Genomic DNA, 27881 nt, shown 5'->3' with positions numbered 1-27881 from the left:
GTGTGTGTGTGTGTGTGTGTGTGTGTGTGTGTGTGTGTGTGTGTAGGGTGGCAGTGTTCCACAGCCTTCTTAACTGTCTTCTAGCTATTTGACAGGGAGTCTGAGAGATGGGTTCTGGGTTGTTGCTGCTCCTGTGTGAACTGGGAACTACCACAAGGCTGGCTTGCAATGGGGCCTCGAGATTTGTTCAGAGAGGGTGAATTGGCTCCCCAAACCCCTTGTGCCTCATAATCATGTTACTAGGTAGGAAAGGCAGTCAGTTGGTAGCAGTACTGTAGTCTACCCACAATTCCCTCTTCCTTCTGAGAGAGTACCTGTCATGTCTCCAGTCTCCCAACAGCTAGGCCCAGCCCCAGAGGTGAATTGTGGTTGATCTGTTTCTCACAGGATTCCCTGCATTTTGGTCTGGGTAGCGGCAAGCGTGCAGCTCTGGTCACTGTGAGCTGAGGGGAGTTATCATGGCGGAGAGGCATCCCTACGATGCTCCTCTGTTTTGTAGAAGGAAGGGTTGGGTTGGTCATTTTGCTGCTGTGAAGGAGGCAGCTCCACCTGAAAATGGGTGTGCTTGGCTTCAGACCCCAGGACAGGGGACTGAAGTGCATATCTTACATACCAAAGCAGACCTGACCCCCAGGTTCTCCCAGCATCCCTCAGTCCCTTCCCAGCATTCCCTGCTCCAACTGTGAACTTTGCACTTCAGAGGCTGGTTGTCTTTCCCCCAGAGCCTTTTCCCTATATAATCCAGGCATTTTGGTCTCTCTCCTCTCCTCTCCTCTCCTCTCCTCTCCTCTCCTCTCTTCTCTTCTCTCTTCTCTTTTCTTCCCTCTCCCTCTCCCCTTTCTCCTCTCTCCTCCTTCTCTCTCTGTACCCCTCCTCACCACCATGGCAACTTCCCTGGCCTAGGTCCTTAGGGCCCGTGAACTGGCTCAAAGCAGCTTCCCAATAAACCTACATTTAATATATTGTAATCTGGCCTGAATTGGCTCATTCCACTGGCAGAGAAATGATCTGTCAGGATGAGCATGGGGCAGGAGGAACCCGGACACCTGATTGCTGACTATCTCACTAAGCACTCTAGTCTTCTGCATCCATCCTCTGTGCCCCCACCCACCTCAGAGCCTTCTCCACACTGCTCCCTCTGTGAGAAGTGTTTCTCCTTTCTTTATCTAGTTAGTACCTACTGTCCTTTCTGATCTCAGCTCAAACTGTCAAATACAGATAAACAGACTTAGGGAGGGAATTTGGTTAGAAAGACTCTGAGATCATGATTATAATTAAATAATATGACATTATATACTTGTAATTTGCTAAGAGTAAATCTTACATGTCCTTCCCACTAATAAAAAGGAAATATATCTGAGGTGATCTATGGTTAATTAGTTGGATTACAACGATCAAATAAATCCTACCATATTCAGACTTTAGAATATTACATTACATGCCTTCAACCTATAAAATTTTTATTTACCAATTATAACTCAATAAAACCACAAAAGAAGAGGAGGCAGGGACAGGGACAATAGGCAGGCTGTGCTGGCCTTAAATGGGAGAAGAGTTTTCTTTGGTAGGCAACAGAAAGGTCCACAGAAGTGGGTGGAGTCTGTCCCAGGTGCTGCCATGCAGAGGCAGATGCCCACAGGGGTCTGACTGAAGGGCCTCCCTGCCATAGCCGGTGAAGGGAGGCAGATTCTACTCCCCTGCACTTGCTCAGGGTTGAGCAGTGAATCCAGGGAAGACAGAAGCCAGAGCCAGGTCTATTCAAACAAAGCAAAGACTAAAAGGGGGCACTGGGCACACTGATGGGCAGCACACTCTCAGAGAAAACCTCCTTTCTCTCTGTTTCTTGACCTCTGGAGCCAGACTGCCTGGTGTCACACCTCGATCCTGCCACCCAGGCCTTGTACAGTTGCTGGGACCTCTGGTGTTTTGTTTTTTGGAACAGGGTCTCATGGATCTGAGGCTGGCCTCCAGTTTCCTATGTAGCTGAGCATGACCTTGACCCTCCCGAGTTCATCTCCTGACTGCTGAGACTCAAGTGTAAGTCATCATACCCAGTGCGACTCACCACTTACTGCTGGGTAAGTGTCTGGTGTATGGAAGGCTCCTAATAAGTTATTTTGAAGAATGCAACCAGACATGCCATCAACATTCTCTAGCCTGCCAGAGTTTGCCAAGAGCCTTGGGAAACCCTTGTTCCCACACTAAGCCAGTTAGCCATGAGATGAACATGTGTCAATAGATCAGCCTTCAAATATTATGCTAAATAAAGGTAGGGGGCTGGGTACATGGCTCAGTTGATAAAAAGCTTGCCTAACATGTATGAAGCCCTGGGTTTGATCCCCAGCATTGCATAAGATGCTGTTGTGGTGCACATCTGTATCTGTCACCCTCAGAAAGCAGAGGCAGAGGGACCAGAATTTCAAGGTTATCCTGAGCTACATAGCAAGCTTAAAGCCAGTTCAGGCTGCATGAGACCCTGTCTCAAAACAAAGAATGAGCTGGGCAGTGGTGGTGCACGCCTTTAATCCCAGCACTTGGGAGGTAGAGGCAGGCAGATTTCTGAGTTCGAAGCCAGCCTGGTCTACAGAGTGAGTTCCAGGACAGCCAGGACTACACAGAGAAACCCTGTCTTGAAAAACCAAAAACCAAAAACAAAAACAAAAACAAAAACACAAAAAACAAAGAACAAAAAAACAAAAAACAAAGAACAAAAAAACCAAAGACAGCTATGAAAGAGCACAGACACGGCCGTATGATTGTGTTTATGGAAATGCCTAGAATTGGCAAACCTCTAGAGACAGGAAATAGACGGTGGCTGCCTCCGACTGTCACTCACTCCCTCTGAGGTGGGAGGAGACAGGAGGTGCTCTAAAATTAGATGCTGGAGGCGGCTGCACAGCCCTGGCTACAATAAAAGCTTTGACTTGTACATTTAAATGGGAGCATTTTTTGACATAGATGCTGTGTCTCAATGGAAAGAAGGTGCTCATATTGACAGCGGCGCTATGCACAGCATCCCAAACTGGACACAGCGCTGTGCCTGTCAGCACATGACTGGAGAAACAGAACACGCAGCACGCACACAACAGACCACAGTCATGCAGTACTTCATGACAGGAGTCTGTTCCAGAAAAGAACAGGGCCCCATTGGGTGATCACATCACCTACAGAAAGCTGGCGTTACTCCCTCATCAAGGCCTCCTGATACACCAGGTGTGTGAGGCCAAGAGCCCTTCTGTATGGAGGGTGAGTCTGCCCCAAACCATTGCACAAAGCACAGTATGGAAGACACAGAGACCGCCATGGTCCCTCATCATCATCCCGTGTCATGTCCTATACTTTTGTGACTGTGGGACGGTGGTTTGCTTACACCAGAAGTGCCACAGAAGCCTGTGTTTCCATGTGACACAGGCCATAGCACCACTGGCTGGCAGGAGCTATTCAACTCCATTAATGGGGCCCCGATCTTTTCTAGAACTCCCATTATTATCCTTCTGGGATGATTGCTGTACTCTGTGAGGTCTGCTACTGCCCCATCCCTCTTTCTGTGACGCGTGGCTACATCTATCTATCTACAGACGAAAACACACGGCTGAGTGTTGGGGTAAAACACCCCACACATGTTGTAAGGTATGTCCCTGAGATCTCACATGTTAATTGCTGGGCTGGTGGCACCAGGCTGGCAGGATGGGTAAATGTATGTTGGGGCCTTGCCTGCCCAAAAAACAAAGGCAAGCTGCCCTGGGGAAGGAATCGGTGGTTAAGAGCACTGACTGCTCTTCCAGAGGAATACAGTTCAAATCCCAGGACTTGGCCAGCATCCCAATTTTCTTATGGTCCCCAAAGATGTCATCACCCTCCAGACAACAGGAGGCAATCTAAAGAACACAACACCCTCATTCCCAAGGGGTGTGGTGGGCGGCTGTTTGCTGGGTTATGGATAGTTGTTGTCAATGAAGGAGATTGGTTGTGGTTTGTTGATGGTCATGGACAGGGAAGAAACAAAGGAAAGGAGGTTGGATTCAGGGATCTCTTTTTCTCTCCCCTCTATCCTTCTTTCTCTCCTAACTAGTGTCAGCGGATAAAACAGGTGGGGGAGAGGGGAAAGGGAGAAGAAGGGTGGATTCTTTTATTTCCTTTAGACTAAGAAAGCAGCGAGTTTCAAATATTTTAGACTAGGCTGTAAACTGCCCTTTACCTCGACTGCTGACAGCACTGTAGACAGGCAGGACATAGGGAAGTCGACAAAATAGGACGGTCCCCTTAAGGTCCTGCTCCACAGGAAAGTCTGTCAGGTCTTCTGGGCCTGGCAGCCAAAGATGGATGCCCCGCAGACACATAGGAACCTTGGGAGACTGGCTGGGTAGCCAGTAAGTCCCTGTCATTTTTATTAGATCTGGAAGCTGCTCTCTCTGCATGTGTATTTACACAGGTGTGATTTGACCTTCTCAGGTTTCTGATGGCTTTGAAGCTTAGACTAGTGATAGACTTCAAAAGTTCAGAGCTTTAACATTGATCAATGGAGTTCTGATAATATTATCGTAGTCACAAGCTCACGATCTTAAATTCCCTTTGGTTGTCTTCTAAATATAGACTTAAAAAGACTTTTCATTGTGCTCACATGATGCAAACCCTCTACAGAACTTTGGACTCACCAAGATAGGGCAAATGGACTGGACATTGCCTTACACTGATAGTTCTCATATTTGTTCTTATTGTATATAGTTCACTGATGTTAGAGACAAAGCCATTTCTTGGACTAAAAGGGGAGGTGTTGAAATAAGCCACCCCACACATGTCATAAAGTATGTCCCTGTGTTCTCACATGTTAATTGCTGGGCCAGCGGTGCCAGGCTGGCAGGATGGGTAATTGTTGGTTGGGCCCTCACCTGCCCAAAAAGAAAGGCAAACTGTCCTGGGGGAGGAGTCTCTCCCGCTATGTTAAAAGCTCTCTTGTGTGAGAAAGAAGTGTGCTTCTTTGAGCAATAAAGTGCTGGCCGCTGAGGCTGGAAGGAGAGAAGGAGGGGCAGAGCTGGACAGAGGCAGGATGGGACAGAGCAGGAAAGACAGCAGTGAGAGCCAAGCATCAGGTTGCAGTGGCAGAGAAGCAGGGCTAAGTTAGAGGCTCGCTGAAAGACTGCCGAAGGGAAAAGGCCAGCAGCCTTATACAATACAGACATCTCCATGTCTTTATTATTGAAACCTAAGCCTAACCCCAAAGCCCTGCGATAGCTGAGACTTGGAAACACACAAAGGGGGAAAACTCAGACACAGAAGGACAGATGTTGCATGCCTCCATAAATGTGAGGAGGACTGGTTTTCATGAGCTAGCAACAGAACAGAGGTAACTAAGGTGTTGAGCAGGAAGGAATGGCGGTACACTGATAGGTACAGGGTTTCTATGGGGGACGATGTAATATGGCTGAAACGTTAATTTGTGTTGTACATATTTTATAATAGCAGAATAACTCTCTCTCTCTCTCTCTCTCTCTCTCTCTCTCTCACACACACACACACACACACACACACACACACACACACACACACACACCACAAAGGGAAGGGCCTGGGACATAGCTTCATTGGTAGAGTACTTGCCTGTCATGCACAAAGCCCTGGATTTTACTCCCACCATTACATAAAAACCAGATGCATGCTGCACACCTGTAATTCCAGCATTTGGGAAGTGGAGGCAGGAGGATCAGAAGCTGGAGAAATTGCCTTGGTCTTGCAGAGGACCTAGGCTCAGTTCCCGACACCCACATGGCAGCCCACAACTGCCTGTAAGTCCAGTTCCAAGGGATCTGACACCTTCTTCAGGCTTCTGTGGGCTCCAGAATGTGGAGCATGCATGTGGTATGTAGAGACTTACACAGGTGCACACACATACACATAAAAATAATAAGTGTTTTTTAAAAAACAAGATTAGGCTGGGCGGTGGTGGTGCACACCTTTAATCCCAGCACTCGGGAGGCAGAGGCAGGCGGATTTCTGAGTTCAAGGCCAGCCTGGTCTACAAAGTGAGTTCCAGGACAGCCAGAGCTACACAGAGAAACCCTGTCTTGGAAAACCAACAAAACAAAACAACAAAAAACCAAGATTAGTCTAGGCTATATGTAACTGTCTCAAAACCTTACAAATCAACAATTAGGAAAAAAGAGAGAAAAAAAGCAAATGAATTACAGTGGCAGACACACAAGGTGACCAGCATGCAGAAAGCAAGGTCAGAAGGTCCAGTGCCTCAGAGAAGCAGACTAGCAGAGGAGGGGGAAAGCACCATCCATCGGTGGGCCAAGGACGGACCCTGCTGTTCCATTTCACCCACGCTCTGTGCTTGCCTGTGTGGAGAGGGCTCGTTGAAGCCTCTGGATGGGAGTTCATCAGGGTTACCTATGGGCCTCTTTCCCTGTGTAAGAATTCTTTCAGTATTCTGGATATGACCTTTCTTTCTTTTTGAGTTTTTGTTTCCTGCACAGATTCTTGCAGTGTAGCCTGGGTTAGCCTCCCAGCTTTAAGCTTGCGCTCCTCTGTGTTCTTGGGGTCACCATATCTCCCTCTGCTCTGTTGTTTGTTCTCCAACTTTCTTATCATTTTCAATAAGCAGATGCTCTTGAACTTAATGTCATTTAAAACTCCACCTTATTAATTTGTCCCTGAATGGATGCTTTTCATGTCTTGTTCAAGAAATTATTATCTGTATCCCCCAAAAAGTGAAGAAATTCTTCTCTACTGTTTTAGTTTAGTTTGGAGTTAGCTTGTGTAAGTGTTGGGAGATACAGCCAAGTGTCTCCTTTTGGTTTTTACACTAGGGCACTGGGTTGACCCATTAGCATTATAACAAAAGCCATTTTCCCACATTGCACAAAGATATCATGTCATAAATGTAATGTTCACATTTTTATTTTTTTATTTTATGTGTCTGAGTGGTGTGTGTGTGTGTGTGTGTGTGTGTGTGCCTGGTGCCTGCAAAGGCCAGAAAAGAGCATAGATTCCCTGGAACTAGAGCTACAAAGGCTGTGAGCCACCATGTGGGTGTTGGGACTAAACCCAAGCTCCCTGCAAGAGCAGCCTGAGCCACCTCTCAGCAGCCATCCACTCATTCTTATCTGCTTCTGGATTCTCAATCAGGAGCCTTTTGTCTAGTTACCTTCCTCTCATCCTAGACAGTGCCTGTCGTTCTCCTCGTCGCTGTTTTTCTTTCTTCTCTTTTTGTTGTTGTTTTCTTTTTTGAGACAGGGTTTCTTTGTGTAGCCCTGGCTGTCCTGGAAGTCGCTCTAGACTAGGCTGGCCTCGAACTCAGAGATCCGCTTGCCTCTGCATCCAGGCAGCTAGCTGGCTTAAAGGTGTTTGACACTACATCTGCTTAGGCTATTTTTCGAATGAAGGTAAGCGTAGAGAATTGAAGAAGCTTGTCTGAGTAAATACGTCATTTATTAGTTAATTGTGGAGCTGCAAACTGAACTAAGAGAAAGCTTAGCGACTCCTCAAACTGAATAGTTGAAAGGACCAATATATTTTGGGGGTGTATTCTTGGAAGCTGCACCAAGACTGGAATCCAGATGGATTCGTGCTTTCCAGGTTCCACCACTAGAGGGCGTGAGCACCTTAAAATCGCCACGCTTGTCCCGCCCTCTGTGTCGTCACCTTTCCACCAATCATCAGATATTTACAGGAAGGGCAGGTCCAAAGCAGAAAGTTTTCACATATGGTCTCTACAGAGGACTTTGACCGAAGGAAACAAACAAAACAGGGCTGATTTGTCTTAAAGGTCGTCAGGGAAGACAGCATTCACTTTCTGGGTGACCCATTACATCCTTGAAGTACCAGGTTGCCTCTTGGGTCCTCCTCTCCTTCCTTCTGCCTTTAGTGGGAGCTGAAGCAGCCATTTGTGACTCTTTTAAAGAGGGAGGTGGGGAGCTCCGAGGTGACCAAAATAGAATTCAAATTTCTGCTTCTTTAGTCATGTGCAGGTTTGTGTGCCCTCACTCTGGTATCTCCATCGTACTCATTTTAAGGCACAAAATTACAAAGCCCTCTGATGTCCTTTCAGGAGTCAAAACTGGTGTTCTGACCCTTGAATGTTGCCCAGATAATTTACCCAAGCACTGGACATCCATTCTGTGGAATGAATCATCCTTATCAACTTGAGTACGCAAGCCACACAAAACAAAGACGATGACACAGCAAGATGGAACCAGTTCACAAGCAGTAGAGGCCACACTGTCCCTCCCTCTGGCTCAGATGTTTATGGATAGTGTCCATGAGAAATGGCTGAGTTGTTAGGCTTATCTTTGTTTTTCATTATTGCTGTAATATTGAGGGTTTTTTTTAATGATTAAAAGTCTCATTCTCTGGGTCAGTTATGGAATACAGGTCATATGTAAGAAAAAGCCTGGAAATTGCAAAAAAGGAAAAATTGGATGCAGATCCTGCTTTCCAGAATAGCACCTGCTCACTGTGCCCGAGGAACTATGTGTCACCTTGCTGTATCTACTAAGAAAGTGGTGGGGGGTGGAGGGGAGGAGGCTGCCGGGCGTGTTGGCTCCCAGCACTCAGGAGGCAGAGACAGGTGGATTTCTGAGTTCGAGGCCAGCCTGGTCTACAAAGTGAGTTCCAGGACAGCCAGAGCTATACAGAGAAACCCTGTCTCGAAAAACAAACAAACAAACAACAAAAAAACCCACAAAAAGTGAGGGGGCCTGGAGAGATGGCTCTGTGAACTACTTGTTTGTGTTGATTTGAATGAGAATGGCCCCCATAAGCTCAACTACTTGAATGCTTGATCCACAGTTGGTGGAACTGTCTGGGAAGGATTAGGAGGTGTGGCCCTGTTGGAAGAGGTGTTTCACTGGGGTTGGGCTTTAATATTTCAGAAGCTAAAGCCATTGTTAGTTAGCCTTCTCTGCCTCCTACTTGTGGATCAAATGTAAGTTCTCACAACTATTCCAGAGCTGTGCCTGCCTGCCTGCTTCCATTTCCTTCATCGTGATGGCCAGGGACTCTAACTCTCTGGAACCATGAACCCCCTAATTAAATACTTTATAAGTTCCTTTGGTCAGGGTGGTTTACCATGGCAATAGAAGAGTAATTAAGACTCTGATCTTCCAGAGGAAGAGCCCAGCATCCACGTCAGGTGGCTCAGAACCTCGTGTAGACTCCAGGGGATCCAATGCTCTCTTCTAGCCACACTGATGCAGATGGCATCCATGAACAGACATACACATAAATAAAATAATAAAAATAAACAATAACAACAAGTCAACCAGATTGTCTAGGGTCACACAGAAGCAAGCAGAATTTGAGTTCAGCCTCTTCATAAACAAGATAGAGCAGCCCCTGGCTGCAGAGAGCATACAGTTTATAGACATAGCATTATGTCTATAGCATAGTTTAGAGAAGAAGAGAAGAATTTATTCTCCGAATGGCCATTTGTGAATGGACCACCCCTTACTCTCCCTGTTCTCTTCCTTGTAGGGGACCCAGGGAGATAGAAAAAAAAAGAGAGAAGCATACAATACCTCAAAAGAAAAGAAAGGGGGTAAGCCGGGCGTGGTGGCGGACGCCTTTAATCCCAGCACTTGGGAGGCAGAGGCAGGTGGATTTCTGAGTTCGAGGCCAGCCTGGTCTACAAAGTGAGTTCCAGGACAGCCAGGGCTACACAGAGAAACCCTGTCTCGAAAAACCAAAAAAAAAAAAAAAAGAAAGAAAGAAAAAAAGAAAAGAAAGAAAGAAAAAAGAAAAAAAGAAAAGAAAGGGGGCGCTAGAGAGATGGTTCAGAGGTTAACAGTGTGTACCTTCCTTGTAGAGAACCTGACTTGGAGGTACTTCTCAGCACCCACACCAGGAGGCTGGTAACAGCCTTGTAACCCCAACCCCCAGAAACACTCTATTCTGGAGTCCACTAGACACTTGCCGTCATGAGCACACACTCATGCACAGACACACAGCTAAACATGAGATTAAAAATAATGAAAAAAGCCCAAATGTTTCAAGAAAAGCATAGGGAATATCAGTTCACTCATCAAGTACTAGCAGAAGAGATTCAAAGGAGAGAGTCGGGCAGAGGCTTGGATGACTTTAAGGCTCTGGCCAATGCAAGCCTCTTATGTTTGATTCGCACGACCCTTTGGTGCCAAGTACTGAGCTAAATTATAGTCTGATGGAGCTGACATGCGATAGCTAAACAATTCCAGTACTATGTGCTAAAACCGGAGGGCGGCGGAAGACACCAAATGAGGTGAGCCCCTGTGCAGGTTGGGCCCAGGAAACTAGAAAATAACAGCTGTCACAGGGAAAACAGGAGGCACAAGGGTGTGGACTGGGGCATGTGATGTATGTGAGAGAACAGCATGTCCAAAGCCCTGGAAATGAGAGGATCATAATGACGATGTAGTCAGAGAGTGGTGCCAATTAATGCCATTAACTTGCTGACTAAATTCTAGATTCTTTCATTGCTCATTCCCAAGACGGGGAAGCTGTCTACGCATAGGATCAACACAAGGATCGGAACAGTTCTCTGCTGGATAGCTCCAGCCCTCCATCCCAACTAGCCCATCTTAGCCCAAGTGCAACGGTTGCTGCACTTGTTCAATCAGCAAACTCTGTGCCAGAATCCCCAAAGAATCAAAGGATTCCCAAAGGAGACACAGGAGAATATTGCCCCGCACAGCTCTGATTCCCACATAGAATCCAGTTCAGAGTTTTGTGCAAAATAACTGCACTGTGTCTACTAAACAGAACGTAAAAGAAATGAATTCATTTGAGGGCATAATTACTGCCTCAACCCACATCCTCTGAAACCTTTGTCCTTTCTCCCAAACCCACTCCTGCCGCATAAAAGGACGTCTCCTTTATCCTTATGCCTTTCTGTATGCAAATACCAAGATTCTCTGCGAGGAGACGGATTAAAAGCAGAAGCTTTGAAATCGGAAGATTCTGAGTGGAATCTTACTGGATTCATGGTATTGCGCAAGTCATTCAAACTGGGGAGCCCTAAGCTTTCTTCATCTGCAGAGTAAGACTAACAAGCATCTGTTTTATTCGTGTTTATGAAATGAACGTAACCAGGATGAGATGAGAATAGAAAATAGGACAGTTTGTGTAAGGCAATCACCGTTCAGCCTCACATTTGAACAGTACAATGAACTGCAAGAAAGGGCCCGGTAACAGGTCTGTCAGCCACCGGCCGGAGTCACCGCAACCCCCGTCTTTCCCGGGGACGCGAAATGCGTAGGAGATCCGAGGTCCCTCCAGACTCAGCCCACGCGGGGCGGACGAAGCGCGGTCCTGCGTCACCAGCTGGTGGCTACCAAGCGGGACCACACATGGTGGGAACGTGAGGGGGCGGAGCCTGCGCCGACGCTGCTGACCAATGGAACAGAGGGAGGGGCCCACCGGGTCTCACCCAATCACAGAGACGATTCGGACTCCTTGGGGCGGAGCCATGCCAGGAAGAGGCTGCATCATAGGTCGCTGGGCGGGCGCTGGGCGGGACCGACGGTGCGGTCGGGGCGGAGCGGCAGCCGGAGACCCAGTCCAGGCGGCGATGGCGGCGGCTGCTGTGGTGGCAGCGATGGTCCCGGCGCAATCGATGGGCGCGGACGGCGCGTCCTCGGTGCACTGGTTCCGCAAAGGACTACGACTCCACGACAACCCCGCGCTGCTAGCTGCCGTGCGCGGGGCGCGCTGTGTGCGCTGCGTCTACATCCTCGACCCGTGGTTCGCGGCCTCCTCGTCTGTGGGCATCAACCGATGGAGGTGAGGGGACCCTATGCTGCGGGGTGGCAACACTAAGCGGACTCCCCTGGGCCCAGGAACTCCAGCCTGCGGCCACTCTGACACAGCGTTTTTGCCCAGTGTGGCCCGCTCTGAACTCCGGGGAGGCCTGGGGGACAGAGGTCCCTCTATGCTGACGAGACTCTCGTCAGAAACGCGAAGTCAACATGAGGGAGGATCTGTAGCCAGTCCCTGGAAGAATGGGGACTGGGCTTTTAGGGGTGTGCTGTGGGAGCGGAGAAAAGCCTTCTTCAAGAGAAGTAGCCCCTCGCTGACAACCCCCCCCCAAGGGCTTTCCTAAGCCTCGGATTTGTTTGACTCTCCCCCACGCCCCTTTTCCCATCCGGCGTAGCCTCTCTTCACAGACAGACGTGGTGGTGATCAGGGAACCTAGCTTAGCATTAGCCGGTTTTAAAAAGACCCCAAGGGCATCATCGGGTAATGGCACTTTTGTGTTCTTGACGCATTATTTTTTTTTTTAACATTGATTGGGAAAGGACATGCATGGCATGGCAGTGTATAGAGTTAAAAGGACGACTTGCAGGTTCTCACTCACCATAAGGTTCCAGGGTGGAAAGCCGGGTGCCTTTACCCAATGAGCAATCTCTCAGGAGGTCCCCTAACCCATCTGAGAGGATCCCTGTGTAGTTATAACGTTGCTAGAAAGATATTCAAAGAGGGTTGCATCACCCGTCAGCCCTTCCGCCTGTTGTCATGAAGTGGTTTTTAGGAGAGCTGGGCCATTACAGATGAGACTTTTAGGAGCTGATGTGGAAAAACAAGAACACAATAAGAAGATTCGGTGATAACTCCCAGGAGGCTGAAACCTTTCCCAGCATGCTGTGACATAATAAATAGGTGCCTGGTGTATTTTCTCTGTAACCAGTATTCAGAAACAAGACGTTCTGATACACCATGTTCCTATCACTGTCTAAAGGCCTCCCTGCAGTAGCTTGGTTTGTTTGCATTGTTATGAGAGGTGTTTGCTTATGGCCTTGTTGCACAGATGAGCGAGGTAGTTCCCAGGAGACTGTGGCTCTCAGCGTCCACTCTTTCCTCTCCAAGAGGGGTTTGCCCTGCTAGGAGAGCAAGTGTTCCTAGTAGCACGCCTATTAAATGCCCCTTCCTGCCCCATTTACACAGAGGGAGCAACTAAAGATAGTCCTGTGGAGAGCCAGCCCACACAGTTTTCAGACTGGGCTATTAGTCTGTCTCGCTCCAGTTTCCATAGATAGGAGGTTGGGTTTGACAAACACCGGCAAATGACCATCTCTGCTGTGGACATTAAACCAGGCCTCAGACTTTGCCCTCCCCTTCCTTTTGGCAGTGCGCCAGTGTGGACAGAGTCAATAGAATCTGACTCTTATTTGTTATGTTGTCATGAAGATGTTTCGTTTTTTACTGGGATTTGGGGGGAGCGCTATCTATGACTGCCTATTCCTTTGTGGTAGTGGAGATAAAAGAGCCTTCCCCCCCCCTTCACAAAGTAGATTGAACTCCAGTATACTTGATTTTATGGTTTTTTGGTTTTTGTTTTTGTGGGTCACCCTTTTGTAGTGGCACTTTCGAGAGAATGAAGCAGAAAAGAACCGAGGCAGCTCAGATGCTTGGGCAACATCTCAAGTCCTGTGGGAGTGCAGATACTGAGAATGGGATTTCAGGGGTTGTAGCTGGTAGGCTGCTGCCGAGCATGGCAGTGAACCATCGGGCCTCGGAGTGCTCCCACAGCCTCCAGAGACCTGCATCTGAGTAGAGAAAGACAAGCATAAATGGAGGAGGCCTAAATGCCGTGAGCAGAATGGGGTGGGGGTGGAGGTGGGAGACACAAACTACAGATGTGCTTTTAATATTTGCCTCACGTTGGAATCACTTAGGACCCTTGAAAGCTTCCTGGGCTCCCCTCCCCCATTTCTGCTTCTCTGATTCAGTTACACTGCCCTACCCTAGGCTGCCTTGTTTTTTTGGCCACTGCAGCCAAGCAGTGCAGAAGTGCTGCACTAAGGAACTATAGCAAGCCAGGCAACCCAGGGAGTGTGTTGCTTCAGTGCATTGACCAGAAGTCTAATTAGCTTTGGCATTTAGGAGGACAAGGTGAAATAACAAAAAACAGATCGAATATAGTAGCTGCTCCTGAGCCTGGCATCAGGCACACTCCAGCAGCCTCGCTGTTGTCCTTGCCCCCAGTGGTTTGAGTGCAGGGCTGAATGCCATGTGGTGCACAGGGTTGGAGGCGAGGAGTTGGAGGCGAGGAGTCCACCCACCCCACCCCACCTGCCCCCCTCAGCTGCATTTCTGCATAACTACAGTATGTGTAATCTTCCGGCACTGCTTCTGAGCTTGGGAGTAGTCTAAGAGAATGGTGCTGCTGCAGCATAAGGCCCTGCCCCCTACTGCTTCAGCAACCGACTCTGAAATGTCTCTCTAGAAGGGTGGGGCCCATCTGGCAGCAGAGGGAGATCTGATTCTGTCACCTCTGTTACACTGACTGCCTCCCTGCAGATGGAATCCGATTAAAATAGCCACAGTGTTAAAGAGAAAGGCAACCAGGAAAAAATGTGTGTGTGTGCATGCATGTGTGTGTGTGTGTGTGTGTGTGCACACATGCGTGTGTGTGCGCGCGTGTGCGTATGTGTGTGTGTTTGTGTGTGTGTGAGCGAGTGTGTGTGTGAGCAAGTGTGCGTGTGCATGTGCATGTAGGCATAGAAGCAGGCTGTCATACCCATTGCCTTAGTGATAATAGGAAGTCTATGGACCATTTCCAGCTCTGTGGCTCCCAAGAATGTTTTCCTAGCATCTTTCGCCATTTTCCTCTGTCCTTCCTTCCCCAAATTTGCTGTATCTGGAAAGGAGGGGCTGCAGGCAAGATCAAAACAAAAGGCAGCTGTGAATGGCTTCTAGATTTTAAAAATGGGTCAGGCTCCATCCAGTGTTAATTTCCTTCTCTCTGTCACAGCTTAGATGTCAGCCAGAATTCTCCTCCTACTCTGTTGAAATCGTTTTGTCTCTGGCTCTGTGCTGTATCTTTTTTTTTTTTTTTAGGAACTTCTAGAACAGAGGGAGTTAGTAGAAGTGTCTTCTCTCTTAGCCATTTCTCTCCGAAGTTAGCCAATGATACAGGATGGGGACTCTTGTCATCTAGTAGTTGAATGCAGCTGGGCAGCTGCACCATCAAAGAGGGTGGCCTGGGAACTTGGTCAACGAGGAGGTGGGGTCAGTAGTTGCCAGTAGAGAGATTTGTGTTCCTTGAGCTATTAAGCTGTTCACACTGTAACTCTAGCAAGAGGCTCCACTGTTCTGTAAGCCAAGAGCACATTTCCATTTGCCCAAGAGGGGTAGAAAACTTTGATCGAGCTGTTTAAAATTAAGCACCCTGCAAAAGAAAAAAATAAAATCTATGTTTCTATTTGAATGAGACTTAGGAACCAGTCTCTGCTATAGACGTGGGATTAGATTATTCCTTTTGGTGGGGTTTAAACTCTTAATTTCTTGGGAGTGAATTTCTGTCTATTAATATCCTGTTGCCAGTCTGCCAGTTTATAATATTGTTGTGGTTAGATAAGCTTGCTTGAAGCACAAGAATTTGGTCAAGGACGTCTGAACCTGAAGACTTCACTACCCTCCCCACCCACTCCTACCCTCCACGCCATTAACAGATAAATCAAGTGTTTCTCAACACAGCCACTTCTGTCCCCCCAAAAGATCTCTCTGAGTGGAAGTATGCAACTCACTTGTTTTGAAGGGATCGCCTCCTAGAGTTGCTGGATGACAGTTTTCTCCTGTATTTTTGGAAACCCCAACTTGGTTTTCTCCAGTTCTGTCTCCCCTGGCTCCAGGGAACTTATATAATTCTGGTGCAAGGACTATGCAAAAGGTGGAGCTCTGACCGCACCCTTAGGGTCTGTGACTGCTCCCTCAGAGGGTGTGCTCTGCATTGTGGCCCTGTGATCTCCCCTTGGAGCAAGGGTGACAATCAGCCCCAACACCAACCCTTCCAATGCTCACCTGTTTTCCTTTGCATTCCCCCCTCCTTAAGTAAAGAGAAGTGGGCAGGGGCAGAGGAGGCTCGAAGGAAGCACAGAGGGAAAGGCCAGTTCTCCCTGGTTAAGACAGCCTAGGCCTGTCTGGTGGGCACTCTCCGGGAGCAGCTAGCTCCAGTTCCTTTGGTGCTTTGCAGAGCAGCACATACAAAAGGTGAAGTCTTGGCAGTGGCCTCCCTGTCTGTGGCTGCCTGGGGGCTGGAAACTACTCAGGGATCTCCCTGTCTCCTTCCTATTGCCTCCTGGGAAGCTGTTCTGGGTCCATCCTGGGGACCATGGGTGGTGGAAGTAGTTCAGCATTTCCCTTTTGTGGTAGTGGTTGGAGCATGAGATAGTTTCACGGTAGTTTGTCTGTCCTGGAACTCACTCTATAGACCATGCTGGCCTCATAGAGATCTGCTTTCCTCTGCCTCCCAAGGGCTGGGATTAAAGGCAAGGGCCACTACCACCCCACTAGTTAAACGTTTCTTAGGGGTTGGGGTAGAACCCAGTAGAAGCAAAGTTGAAACAAAAATGTTCAGAGTACCAATATTGAGGTCAAGTTGAAATGCATGCCTCAGTGGAACTTCTTGAGTTTTTATGAACAAGTGAATTCCCAGGAAAATTCTGATCGTATTAGTCTGGGATGGAGCCCAAGAGTGTGTGCATTCTAGCAAGTTCCTGGTCATGCAGAGCTAGGGCTCCTCACACTACAATTTGGGGAGCAAAGATTTGCAGAAAAGATGTTAGTCTTTAATTGAGCTCCGGTGCTCTAATTGCTGAACCCTAGGCAGTACCACCCACCTCAAGTGTGTGTAGCTCAGAGCAGTGAGTATACTCACCGCTGAGGCCCAGGAGCCTGGTAGCCGAGAGTGAACGCTGAGCTGTCGTATCCCAGGGCTCCTAGTTCTGTCCAGTTACTAGCTATATTATGTTGGAGAAGTTACTTAATCTTTGACTGTCAGTTTCTTCACCCATAAAATGGGGACATCCAGGGACAGGGTTGTCTGATAATTAAATAATACATGCAAAACAAGTGGGACAGAGCCACACTCAGGGAGTGCTTAGTAAATGTCGCTCTTGCCATTGTGAATTGCAGCATTGTTTTGTTGCTAGCTATAGACTTTGCCTTCTGCTTCCTGTCAGAGAAGACAAGGGTATTCATCTATGCTGGAGAGATGCTGCCGGAAGCTCTCCATTTAGGAAATGAGTTCTAAAAATAAAGGTGTTTAGAAAACAGATTGCAACATACTCTAGAATCTATACTTCCTGTGCATTTCAGCCTTAATAACTGCAGATTGACATTCTCTGAGGTGTGGTGAGTTGTGAAGATAAAGACCCTTAAAGTGTATGGCTGGGACATATTAGCATCTTCTGATGGGAAGAAGCTCTGCCCTGAGGTGTGGCATTGTGCCTAGCAGAGCTCCTGGTTCAGGTGTTTCAGGTGGCTCCTTTATTTTATTTTTATTTTGTGTGTGTATTAGGGATGAGCAGCAGGGTGCTTCCCCCACCCCCAAGACCAATTTAAGCAGGCTTGCAAATCCAAATTTAAGCAGGCTTAACATCCAAAGGGTGTCAGGTTTTCTAAATCAGAAATTTCACTGCAGGAGAACTTAAGGAGCCCTCAAAGCAACCTTTAGGCTGTCAGCCTCCTGTCTCAACCCCTTGGGTACGCCTACGTGCTCTTTAGCTCAGTGCTGCTCTGGGCTGGGCTTCTGCTGGAATGTGGGTCTACAGCATTGGATTTGGGATTATGTCATTTTATGTACGTCAGAGGCAGCAGGCGGGGCCTGGTTCTGATTGGCACCCTCAAGGCTTCTGTAAACCTCCAGTAGTCAGGGAATGTAGCTCAGGGATCGACAGCAGGTTCTGTAGAGGAACCTGACATAAGAAGCTTGGCCTGTTCAGGCTTGGGTCCTGAGGAGGAAGATAGGCCTGTGGATAGACTGTCTGGGTGAGGCTTGTGTTCCAGGCTCGGGAGACTCTCAGCCCTTGACTGAAGTGTTTAGAATGGACCACTGAAAACAAACAAGGCTTTTAGAGTCTGGTCTGCCTGGGCCACTATGCCAGCTCAGTCACCTAATAGCTGTCTGCTTTGGTAAATTCCCTAACCTCTCTTGTCAGTTTCTTTGTCTGCAAAATGGGGATAGGGATAGTTCAGTTTCCTTCAAACTGTGTTGAGGGAGTCAAATTATAAAAGTACTTACCAATTAGAATAGATCCGTCGTCAAACTGATGACCGTGGTTGACTAGGGAAGGCAAGGGATGATATTTTACTCAGTACCCATTTGTCACTGGGATTTTGAACACATCAGTAGATAAACAAGTATACCATACTTGAGGCTCAAGGGACTGTGGGTCACGAGAGGCATGGAAATTGAACTACCAAATAAACCTTCAGAGGCCACCCAGCCTGTGGTTGTGGCTTTAGTATTTAACAGACATTTAAACAGCACCAAGAGCAGCTCGCAGTGATCATGTGAGTTCCGTGCCTAGGGTTTTCCTTGCACTCTCTGATTTTATTTCTTAGCAATTTCATGAGGTAACATCTTAGCAAGTCTAAGGTTCTACTATCAATTCCATGGCATGGAGGAGAAAGCAAGTAAAGAGGTTAAGTCACTGCCTCCCATCACAGCTAGCGAGTGTGTTAACCCATCCCTCCCGGGCTGAGCTCAGGCAAAGCCTCCAGCCCTGTGCACACCATACCAACTTGTTTGGCATGAACAGTGGCTTTGTTAAGAAACAGTGTGTGTGTGTGTGTGTGTGTGTGAGAGAGAGAGAGAGAGAGAGAGAGAGAGAGAGAGAGAGAGAGAGAGAGATACCCATGCTAATAATGAGGTCTTTGTGGAATCTGCAGGTTTCTACTGCAGTCTCTGGAAGATCTGGACACAAGCTTAAGAAAGCTGAATTCCCGTCTGTTTGTAGTGCGGGGACAGCCAGCTGATGTGTTCCCAAGGCTGTTCAAGGTGAGTATGGAGGGCTGAGAGGGAGCCTCTGCAGCTTAGCATCTGCCTGCCCACAGAGTGAAATGCTGTTCTGGCTGGCAAAATGGAAATACTGGTTCCTGTCTGGCCAGGGAAATGGCTGCTAGGGAGGTCAGAAACAGAGACAGCTGGTAAATTTGCCAGCAGGGTGGAAACTGAAGGGAAAAAAATTCTGTAAAATTAGTGTTGTGCTGGAAATATCCCAGCTCAGCCCAGACACGCAGAGCGTGAGTCCTTCCACCCTGCTGCTACTGGCTTCCTCGTGGTTCCTTGGCTCAAGCCAGTATGTTTTACTAGAGCTTGTTCCTGCCAAGACTTTGAGGGTGGGGTTTCCTGTCTAACAAGGGGTGCTGCCCACCTCGTCTTGCTCTGCTTATTAGGAAAAAAGTCAGTCAGACATTTGAGGGAGCCATCCCTGTTTCCCTGTGGTAAGCAATGAATAAAATCTTCATTCTGGGGCCATACTGGAGGCAAGCCCATTTTCTCATGCCTCTTTAAAATGCATGTTTTAAGGCCCAAGCAGAGACAAAAGTTCTCATGGATAGAACATTCTAGACCATTCTCCTTCATCCTCAGTAGCACTCCAAGTGCTCTATGAAAAATTTAAGAAAATAGCTTCATTGTGTGCATCCCCCCCCCATAATTCTGCACACACCTATGAACACTAGTCATTAGCATTCTCCTAGGGCTGACTGAGTCATGTTCCAACTGCTACCATGTGCTAACACTCACCCCCAACAGCCCCGAGGGGTGGGTTCTGCTGTCCCAGGTTTACAGATAAGGAAGTTATCTTGGGCTCTCTGACATAGAGCTGTGTGTTTCCTTGGCATACCATGTACATGCATTTGTTATTCTGTGGCTGTGGCTTAGCAGTAGCACACTTGCCTAGTATGCATGAGATCCTGGTCCCATCCCCAGCACAATAAAACCAAAACAATGGTAATAGAAAAGATTTTGTCTTTCCTGTCCCTCCACATTGCTCCTCTCTCCCAGGAGCTCAGAGGCCACGTGGTCTGTAGCTCAGAACTATAGATACCTTGGCTGTTCACTGAGTCGCTCATCGTGTATTCATTGAGTCTTCACTAGCATCAGGCCCCATACTGGCTGATAGGGCGATAGCGATGCTTGTGCAACCCAGCGTGATTTCTACTCTGCTTTCACACAGTGATGGCAAAACAGGGCAGCTTCACTGCCTATGACGAGTGCTGTCATAGAAACAGGACAAGGCACAGGAGAATCACCCTCACAGAGTGGGGGCTGTCATTTAATGAGAATCTTCTTATTCACAGGCTTATATGAGTATGCAATGACGTCACCTCTGTAAACCACTCAGCATAGTAAGGGATAAATAAATATGTAGTGCACTGGGACTTAGATGAGCTGGATATCCACCCTGCTCAGAACTCACTCCCCTGGACAGGCCTGAATTAGGATAGTGACCAGTAAAGCTGTAAGGGACTGTGACCACAGACTGGTTAGATTGCTTCCTTCTTGCTAGTTACATGCTATAGGGCTTTCTATGGCTTGTCTAGATAGCTTTCACCAGGTCTGCTTTCTCCTGGCGTTGCTAGGAGACCAAAGTGACTGAAAGCTCAGGAAAAAAAAAATCCCCTTTTCACAACCTGTAGCCCCTCCAGTTTGTTTTCTCTGGACTCAGGATAGCTCCTCCTTCTCCAGCTCTGAGAGCCATTAGCTCTGTTTGCTTCTGGCCTAGGGAGTGTTGCTGTGGAAACCATTAAGACACTTACATAGCACAAGTCTGCCAGGAAAACTAGGCCACAAGTTTGTAGTCTGAGGAGGCCTGGGAAAGGCTACAGAGAAGGCTGGAGTGTGTGTCTGTGTCCCCCATTTCCACTGTGAGTCAGTGGCTCTCTGTGGGCTGGGGGCTCCCCTGGGAACATTGTATTTATAGCCTCATTCCCCCACTTCAAGGCCACAGTGAACATTGGGCCTTTCTATTGACTCCACCACCGCAGTGCTCTTGGCCTCCCCGTCCTGGCTGACAACTCCACACTTGCAGAGCTCCGGCTCTTTGCTTTCTGATTTAAACTATTGTCCAGGCCCTTTCTTTGTTCTGTAGCTATTCTAACACAGCTCAAGGTTAGCCCTGCTCACTCCCAGAGAGAAGCTGAATACCCAGGTCCCTCTTCTTGAACCAAGCATAACAGATTATCTCTATGCAGGAATGGGGGGTGACCCGTTTGACCTTTGAATATGACTCTGAACCCTTTGGGAAAGAACGGGATGCAGCCATTATGAAGATGGCCAAGGAGGCTGGTGTGGAGGTGGTGACTGAGAACTCTCACACCCTCTATGACCTAGACAGGTAAGACAAGGGGCTCTCAGTAAGGTTGCCCATGGTGAGGACTGGGGACTGGGGCTCCTCCTAAGTGGAACTTGGACCAGTTCAGCAAGAGGGCTAACTGAACTGGACAATAATGGGCCAGAGTTGGGGGCTTAAAGAAGTCACCAAGAGGTTAACCCGATTTGGATAACAAAAGAGGCTTGGTTAGACCCAAGCTGTGGAAGCAGGGAGGCTCTGTCTCCACACAGTCTTCATAGATCTGTCATTGGCTCATTGAGCTTCATGCTCCCCCGTCCTCTGTTGTGCTCCCAAACTACAGAACCCTAACCTTGGCAGACCCCATCAGATTCCTCCCAGCAGGCCTCTGTTCTCTCAGACCTAGTTTCCACTCAAGGATGATCCCGGGTCTGCTCGGCCTATCTGGGTTTCCGGGCCATGCATTCTGATAGTGTTTGAGGGCTCTAGAGACCCCTGCAGGGTGCTGGCAACCATAGCAGAGCCTCCTTCCCCAGGGGCCAGCCTCTGTGCTTTTGTCTCCCCTTCCCTACTGGAGATGCCACCCTCTGTAGCTGCTACTGCTCCTGCCCTCCTCCCAACCCAGGGCTGGCTGCCAGGAGGCTGGGTCACACAGCTGTGCACGTGAGCCAGGCCCTCAGGAGGAGAGGCTTGCTGTGGAGCCCCGCCCCTGCCACGTGCCAGGGGAGGGCAGGGACTGCAGAGGCCGCAGCCAGCTCCTATCTGGGCTAATGAGGGCAGCACAGGGAGAACAAACTGGGAAATGAACTCAGCCGGACAGGCAGGCCTTGCATAAGCTCCTTCTCGGCCAGCGAGAGCCTAGGAATCTGCCTACAAACCATCGCAATTTATCCTCACAGACGCAGGGAGCCCTCCTCTCCAGTGCCCATGCCTTTCCTTCTTGCTTGTGAGAAGTACTTGGCACACTGCAACACTCTTTATACTGTTGCTGTTTACTGTAGCCCCAGACTCTGACTGAGGGAGCATTAGCTGGCCTTCACATCTCTGCTCTAGTGACCAGGGCTAACAGGACATTGATCCTTCAAGAAAGGAGCATGTTATGTCCCTCACTGTATATCCTCGAAATGGGGTAGAGAGAAGCCCTTGGTGTGGTCAGATAGGTGCCCAGAGGCCCATGGGGATTTTCTGTCTGATTAGAGAGATACGGTCAGTCTCTGTCTCTAGGCGGCTCCACGTGGACACCAGGGAACCTGGAATTGAGTCCCAGCTCTGGCTCTGCCTTGCTCCATTACCTGAGGCTCCTGTTCCAGCTCTCTGGGCTTCATTTTCCCTCTCGGTAAAATGGAGATACAGCCTCCCCTGTGCCCCCCTTTCTCCTCAGGGACAAGACCGTGAGGTGATGAGGAGAGCGACCCTCAGAGCTTCTTGTGTCTTGCGCTCTTTTTGGGGTGGTCAGGGACCCCAAAATAAAGAGTCTCGGGAGTGACTCAGATGTGCTTTGGGCTCCCCAGAATCATCGAACTGAATGGGCAGAAACCACCCCTTACCTACAAGCGCTTTCAGGCCCTCATCAGCCGCATGGAGCTGCCCAAGAAGCCCGCGGTGGCTGTGAGCAGCCAGCAGATGGAGAGCTGCAGAGCTGAGATCCAAGAGAACCATGACGACACCTATGGCGTGCCTTCCCTGGAGGAACTGGGTGAGTGCCCTGCAGCACACCACACAGGCCCCCGCTGCTTCCTGTGGGGGACATGGCCTTTCTGTTTCCTTGTCAAAGTTAGAAAATACTGGCTTAGTGGCACATGCCTGTAATCTCTGAAACTGAGAGACAGAGGCAGGAGAAACAGGCCAGCCTGGACTACATGAGACCTTGTCTTAAAAGGGAAAAGAAAAAAGAAAAACAGAAAAGGTTGCTGTTACCCACCATCATGACCAGTTAACTACCTGTGCCCGGCCAGGCCGCTGCTGTTATAGCTGAAGCCTCTTTCTGTAGTTCCTCTCTCCATCAGTAGAGGCACTGTCTGGTGCTGGTCAGTGGACTTCCTCACTAGGATAACTAATCCAGGCTTTAGGTACCCAGCCCACCTTCCTGCCTCCCTCCTCATGCCCACACCATCTTCTGATCTGAATAAAGCTAGCCTTCTGCACTTTAAGGGTTTTCTCAGTTCTCACAGCACCAAGTTCAAGGTCTGTGGTTCCGTTTAAAGAGCAGATCAGTCTGAATCGTGGAAATTATCGTTTTTATCTCTGTGAATCACCCTAAAGGTGTTGACTGAGCTGTTTCTGGGGTGACCTGACCTGCAGTGCTACTACCTACTGTTCCTTTTGTAGGATTCCCCACGGAAGGACTTGGCCCAGCTGTTTGGCAAGGAGGAGAGACAGAAGCTCTGGCCCGCCTGGACAAGCACTTGGAACGGAAGGTATGGCCCTGTTTCTGAGCCATGGGACTGACTACAGTCAGGACCACAGGGATGTGGGTCGGGTTCATGTCCCTTAGAGTCTCTCATGTCTGAGGGGTTGAAAACTAAAAACTCTTCCTGATGGCAAGATTAACAGCAGCTCCCAGTTGGAAAGTCCACCCTGTGCTGGCCGCTGGCTTGTGAGCCCGATTGCATTATCCCCCTGCGTCTGTCCAGCAGGCAGCTATTAGGCTCCCCATCTGACAGATTACCAACCTGGGCTGAGAGAGGTTGAGTAACCTGCCTGAGGTCACACCATTGGTTAGCAGTGTAGGGAGGTGCAGTTCCACATGACCACACAGTTGGCAGCAGACTGGCTTTCTTCTGTGGACAGCTTTTGCTTATGGAAAGGGCAGCCAACCAGGCTTGATGAATGCCTATAATCCCAGCATTGAAGAGGGCTGAGGCGGAAGGATTGCTTTAAGTTCCAGGCCAGAGTGGGCTACAGGGTGAGACTGTCTGCCTCCAAAGAAGCAATAACACTGTTGAGTTGGTAAAACCCATCAGGTCAGTTATTGGGTGTCAGGTGGCCCCTCCTCATCTCTTTTGACTTCATTTCCCATTTGCTTAGATCCAGATAGCAAATGGCCTACCTTCTGTGCAGTGGGAATCAGCAAGAGGGAGAGGCCAAGGCCCAGAGGCCCTGTTCCACAGCATCCGTGGTCCTTACCCCCTATGACCAGAGCAGGAGAGCAGGTTCCACGGACTTGAGGACTCCTGCTTCCAAACCCCCTGACCCTGCAGTCTCTCTGTAGTCTGTCCCTCAAAAGCACCGCTTTTTCTGTCCCCATTCAAGTGACAAGGTCTTTTGCCAGCAGCTAGGTACTAGCAATGGATCAAGGGCCCAAGGCAGCCTGCTAAAGAAGAATGCTTTCCCAGCCTCAGGAGTGGCCAGCCAGCATTGGAGGATATGGTGACAGCCTCAGCCACCCTCAGCTCAGCAACTTAATATTCCCATTTAGATATTTCTCTCAGCTGAAGATAAAACAAGTTCCTCCAATGAAAGATGAGGCTGAGAGTCAAGAGCTATGAGGGACTAGCTTTGTGTGTCCACATCAAGAACTTTATGAGGGACTAGCTTTGTGTGTGTGTGTCCATCAAGAGCTATATGAGGGAGTGCTTCATGTGTCCATCAAGTGCTCTGCACAGGGCTGGGTTATAGCTTGTTGGTAGACTGTTCTCCAGCCATGCTCAAAACCATCAATCCATCTTAGCACCAGATGAAAGGAAAAAACAAAACACCATACCCAGTGATTCATAGCTCTTTGGAGAGAGATGTTTGGTCAGAAGCAGGGATGGAGCTGACAAAGGCAGTGATAGGAGGAGCAGGATTCACGAGAGACAGAGCTATACCAGTTCTCATTTTTGTTATCTTAACAGTATTTGTATAGGACTGCCCCCCAAACCACCAAACCAAGAGCTCATTCTCCACACATCCCTGAATGCCACCCCATCCTCCACTCACTGGGGAAAACCAGAGGTTTGAGGTTGAAGAAATTAACCTTCTTTGGTTCTTCCAACCTGAAGGGAGCAGCAGTTTATAGCATCAAGATGTTGTAGGAGCTAGAAAGACTGATGGTTAGGACAGACATGGAGAAGCACATTGTGTTCAGTTAGAGAGCCTAAGGGTTAGGAAAGCCGCAGGTCAGGCTTGCAGGAGCAGAGAGCATCAGGATTAATTATCAATCAAGTGTTGCACTTTAGCTGCCCTTTGAAAGGGAGAGTTTTTAAAACCAAAGTAACCAGGAATCTAAGGTGTAGCCTTTGGGTGAAGCAGCATCCAGGTGTCCCAAGAGTGGTGGAGCAGGTACCCTCCATCCCCTGGCTTTGCTGTCCTCTATGAGTCCATCCTCAAGTGGGCTTCCCTTAGCAGTGGTGAAGGTGGTCGGCATAGCCTACCTGTCTTCTGTCTGTATAGCTCACCAGAGGAAGGGGCTTGCTTGCCTCTTTTTCAAAAGCATCAGTAAAAGTCCAAAGAAATATTTTCATTGGCTTGGCTTGGGTCCTGTGCCCTTCCATGGCTTAGTCACCGTGGCCAGGGATGGACTGTTTTCCATGACTACATTCACATCCTGAGCCACTCCTGGGGTCAGAAAGTAGGCATGGATCTGTCTTGCCCACTAGAACTGAGAGTAGAGAAGGTGCCCCATTAAAACACCAAAAGGGGCAGGGAAGGGGGGCAGATTGTATGCCCTTTACCTCTCTGGAGTCCTGTATTGATATTCCTTTTTTTTTTTCCTCCAGACAAGATTTCTCTGTTTATTACCACCTGTCCCGGAACCCACTCTAGATTCTATATGTCTGTTTTGCCAACATATATGTATATGCATCACATGTGTACCTGGAGCCCACAGAATCCAGAAGAAAGTGTTAGATCCCCTAGAACTGGAGCTACAGACAGCTTTAAGTACCATGTAGGTTCTGTCTGATGAAAGAGTAGCAAGCAAGCATTTTTAATACTGAGCCATCTCTCCAGCTCTAGTACTCTATTAAATGAAAAAATGAATAGTAGAATTGGAGGGGCCCTGTTTGCTGACTCAGGGATGACACAGGTATAATGACCATGGCCACTATCCGAGACAGGCAAGTTTCATGTTCCCTACTACAGACTCATAAAGGATCAAACCCAAGTTCAGTCCAGCCAACTTACAGGTAATGCACAAGACAGGGATGTGTCAAACTATACATGAGTGTGTAGGCACCAGACAAGTGCAGTCTCTGTGTCCTTCCACAGCAACATCAGAAGGGCAAGGAAGAGGTGCCAGAGAGTATGTGTGTGTCTAGAAGAAACTTTGATATAAATACTTTTTAAATGACTAAGACTAAGCTCTAGGGCTGAGGGATGCACATTTGGGTAGTAGAGGACACAGCAGGTATGTAGAAATCCAAGAATATTTGTGGAATAGTAAAGTTGCTCCAAACACACTTTGCAAAAGCAGAAAAAAAATGTAAACATCTCAAAAATGTAATAATTATAAAAGCTGTGGCTGGCGTCACCATGGGGTGGGAGGAGATTGGTGAGGACTGAGCATGGACCGGGTGACTGGCAAGGTCCTGTTTCCAGAATTTACCTGGATATTGCCTTTAGAAGAATTTGTGAAGCTACACATTTGTGTGGGTCTCTGTGTCTGCATTTAAATCTTCATTTAAGATTTAAAAAAAATTGGGGCCTGGAGAGATGGCTCATGGGTAGAAATGTTTGTTTCACAAGCAAGAGGACTGAGTTCAGATCCTGACACCCACATACACAGCTAGTCACATGTAGATGGGAAATCAGCTTTGGCCAAAAAAGGAAAAAAGAAGGCCAGTTGTGATCTCACACACCTGTAACTCGTTACAGGAAAGGTTGCTTAGGCAGTCTAACCACAACCTATCCCTCCCCCAAAAACACACAAAGAGCTCCAAGTTCTGGCAGTGTTTGGGTCAAGGAAAAGAGTAAGAAAACAATGAGGAAGACAGCCAGTTTTTCCCCTCGCCTCCACACCTGCACACATGTACACACAGAGAAAAAGAAGATAAAGTGTTTTATAAAGCTTGAAACCGCAGGGTTAAGGGTCAGGGGAACAAGGAGATGTGCTGGCAGAAGTACCCAGTGTCTGATGAGAGACACTTAAGGCGCAGGGGGGAGAACCACATCTGCCAAGGCTGAAGACAGCCACGGGGTTGAGGAACTGGGGCCAGAAAGGCCAGAGAGGTGTGAGCTGTCCTGTGCCCTTCTTAGTCCTCTGGGCAGCCCAGACACTCCATTCCCAGTGTGGACAGTGCACTGGAGGAGGTTGTCTTCACAGTCCAGTCTAGATTTTGTCTTAGCAGCAGTGGATGGAAAGAACATCAGAGATGGTTAGGTGGAGCATTGAGGACATGGTGAAGGGGGAAGGTGACGGCAGTGAGGTGGATAAAGTTGCCTTCTCTGTGAAGAGTCCAGCACAGGAGCGAGCTCAAGCAACAGAGCAGGTTCTGCATCTAGGTGGATCCAGCTGGGCTGCAGCTGTGCACAAGAATGCCTGCCAAAAGATGGGCCTGGGGCAAGGACAGAGCCCGGGGCTGGAACACTGGAGGGATGGAGAAGAGATAAACCTTACAGAGAACCTAGAGCAGTGCTTCTCAACCTCCCTAAAGCTATGACTCCTTTATACAGGTTCTCATGTTGTGCTGACCCCCAACCATAAATTTATTTTCCTTGCTACTCTGTAACTGTAACTTTGCTACTGTCATGAATCATGGTCAGGAAGGATATCTGATATGTGAGCCCTGTGAAAGGGTTGTTCCGCAAGTTGAGAGCCACTGACCTGGAGTGAATAGCAGCTAGCAGGTGCAGCACATGAGTGGTCCAGAGATACCTGTGGATTGGAGACAGACGGGGGGGGGG

General features: G+C 48.5%; 1 protein-coding gene across 1 annotated transcript in view; it reads left to right on the top strand.

Moving 5' to 3' along the window:
* The first annotated feature begins 11468 nt into the window (after positions 1–11468).
* Positions 11469–27881, top strand: part of Cry2 (cryptochrome circadian regulator 2) — a 32020-nt gene continuing 15607 nt past the window's right edge. Inside the window, exons 1-5 of the mRNA XM_021185424.2 lie at positions 11469–11757; positions 18649–18757; positions 20959–21101; positions 22568–22752; positions 23385–23473. Of these exons, the coding sequence (XP_021041083.2) occupies positions 11546–11757; positions 18649–18757; positions 20959–21101; positions 22568–22752; positions 23385–23473 (738 nt within the window). The 5' untranslated portion in view covers positions 11469–11545. The remainder of the gene's footprint in view (positions 11758–18648; positions 18758–20958; positions 21102–22567; positions 22753–23384; positions 23474–27881) is intronic.

The sequence above is a fragment of the Mus caroli genome, chromosome 2, assembly GCF_900094665.2.
Source record: "Mus caroli chromosome 2, CAROLI_EIJ_v1.1, whole genome shotgun sequence".
NCBI lineage: Eukaryota > Metazoa > Chordata > Mammalia > Rodentia > Muridae > Mus > Mus caroli.
The sequence above is the reverse complement of the archived record's forward strand: the minus strand, read 5'-3'. Positions and strand labels throughout refer to the sequence as shown.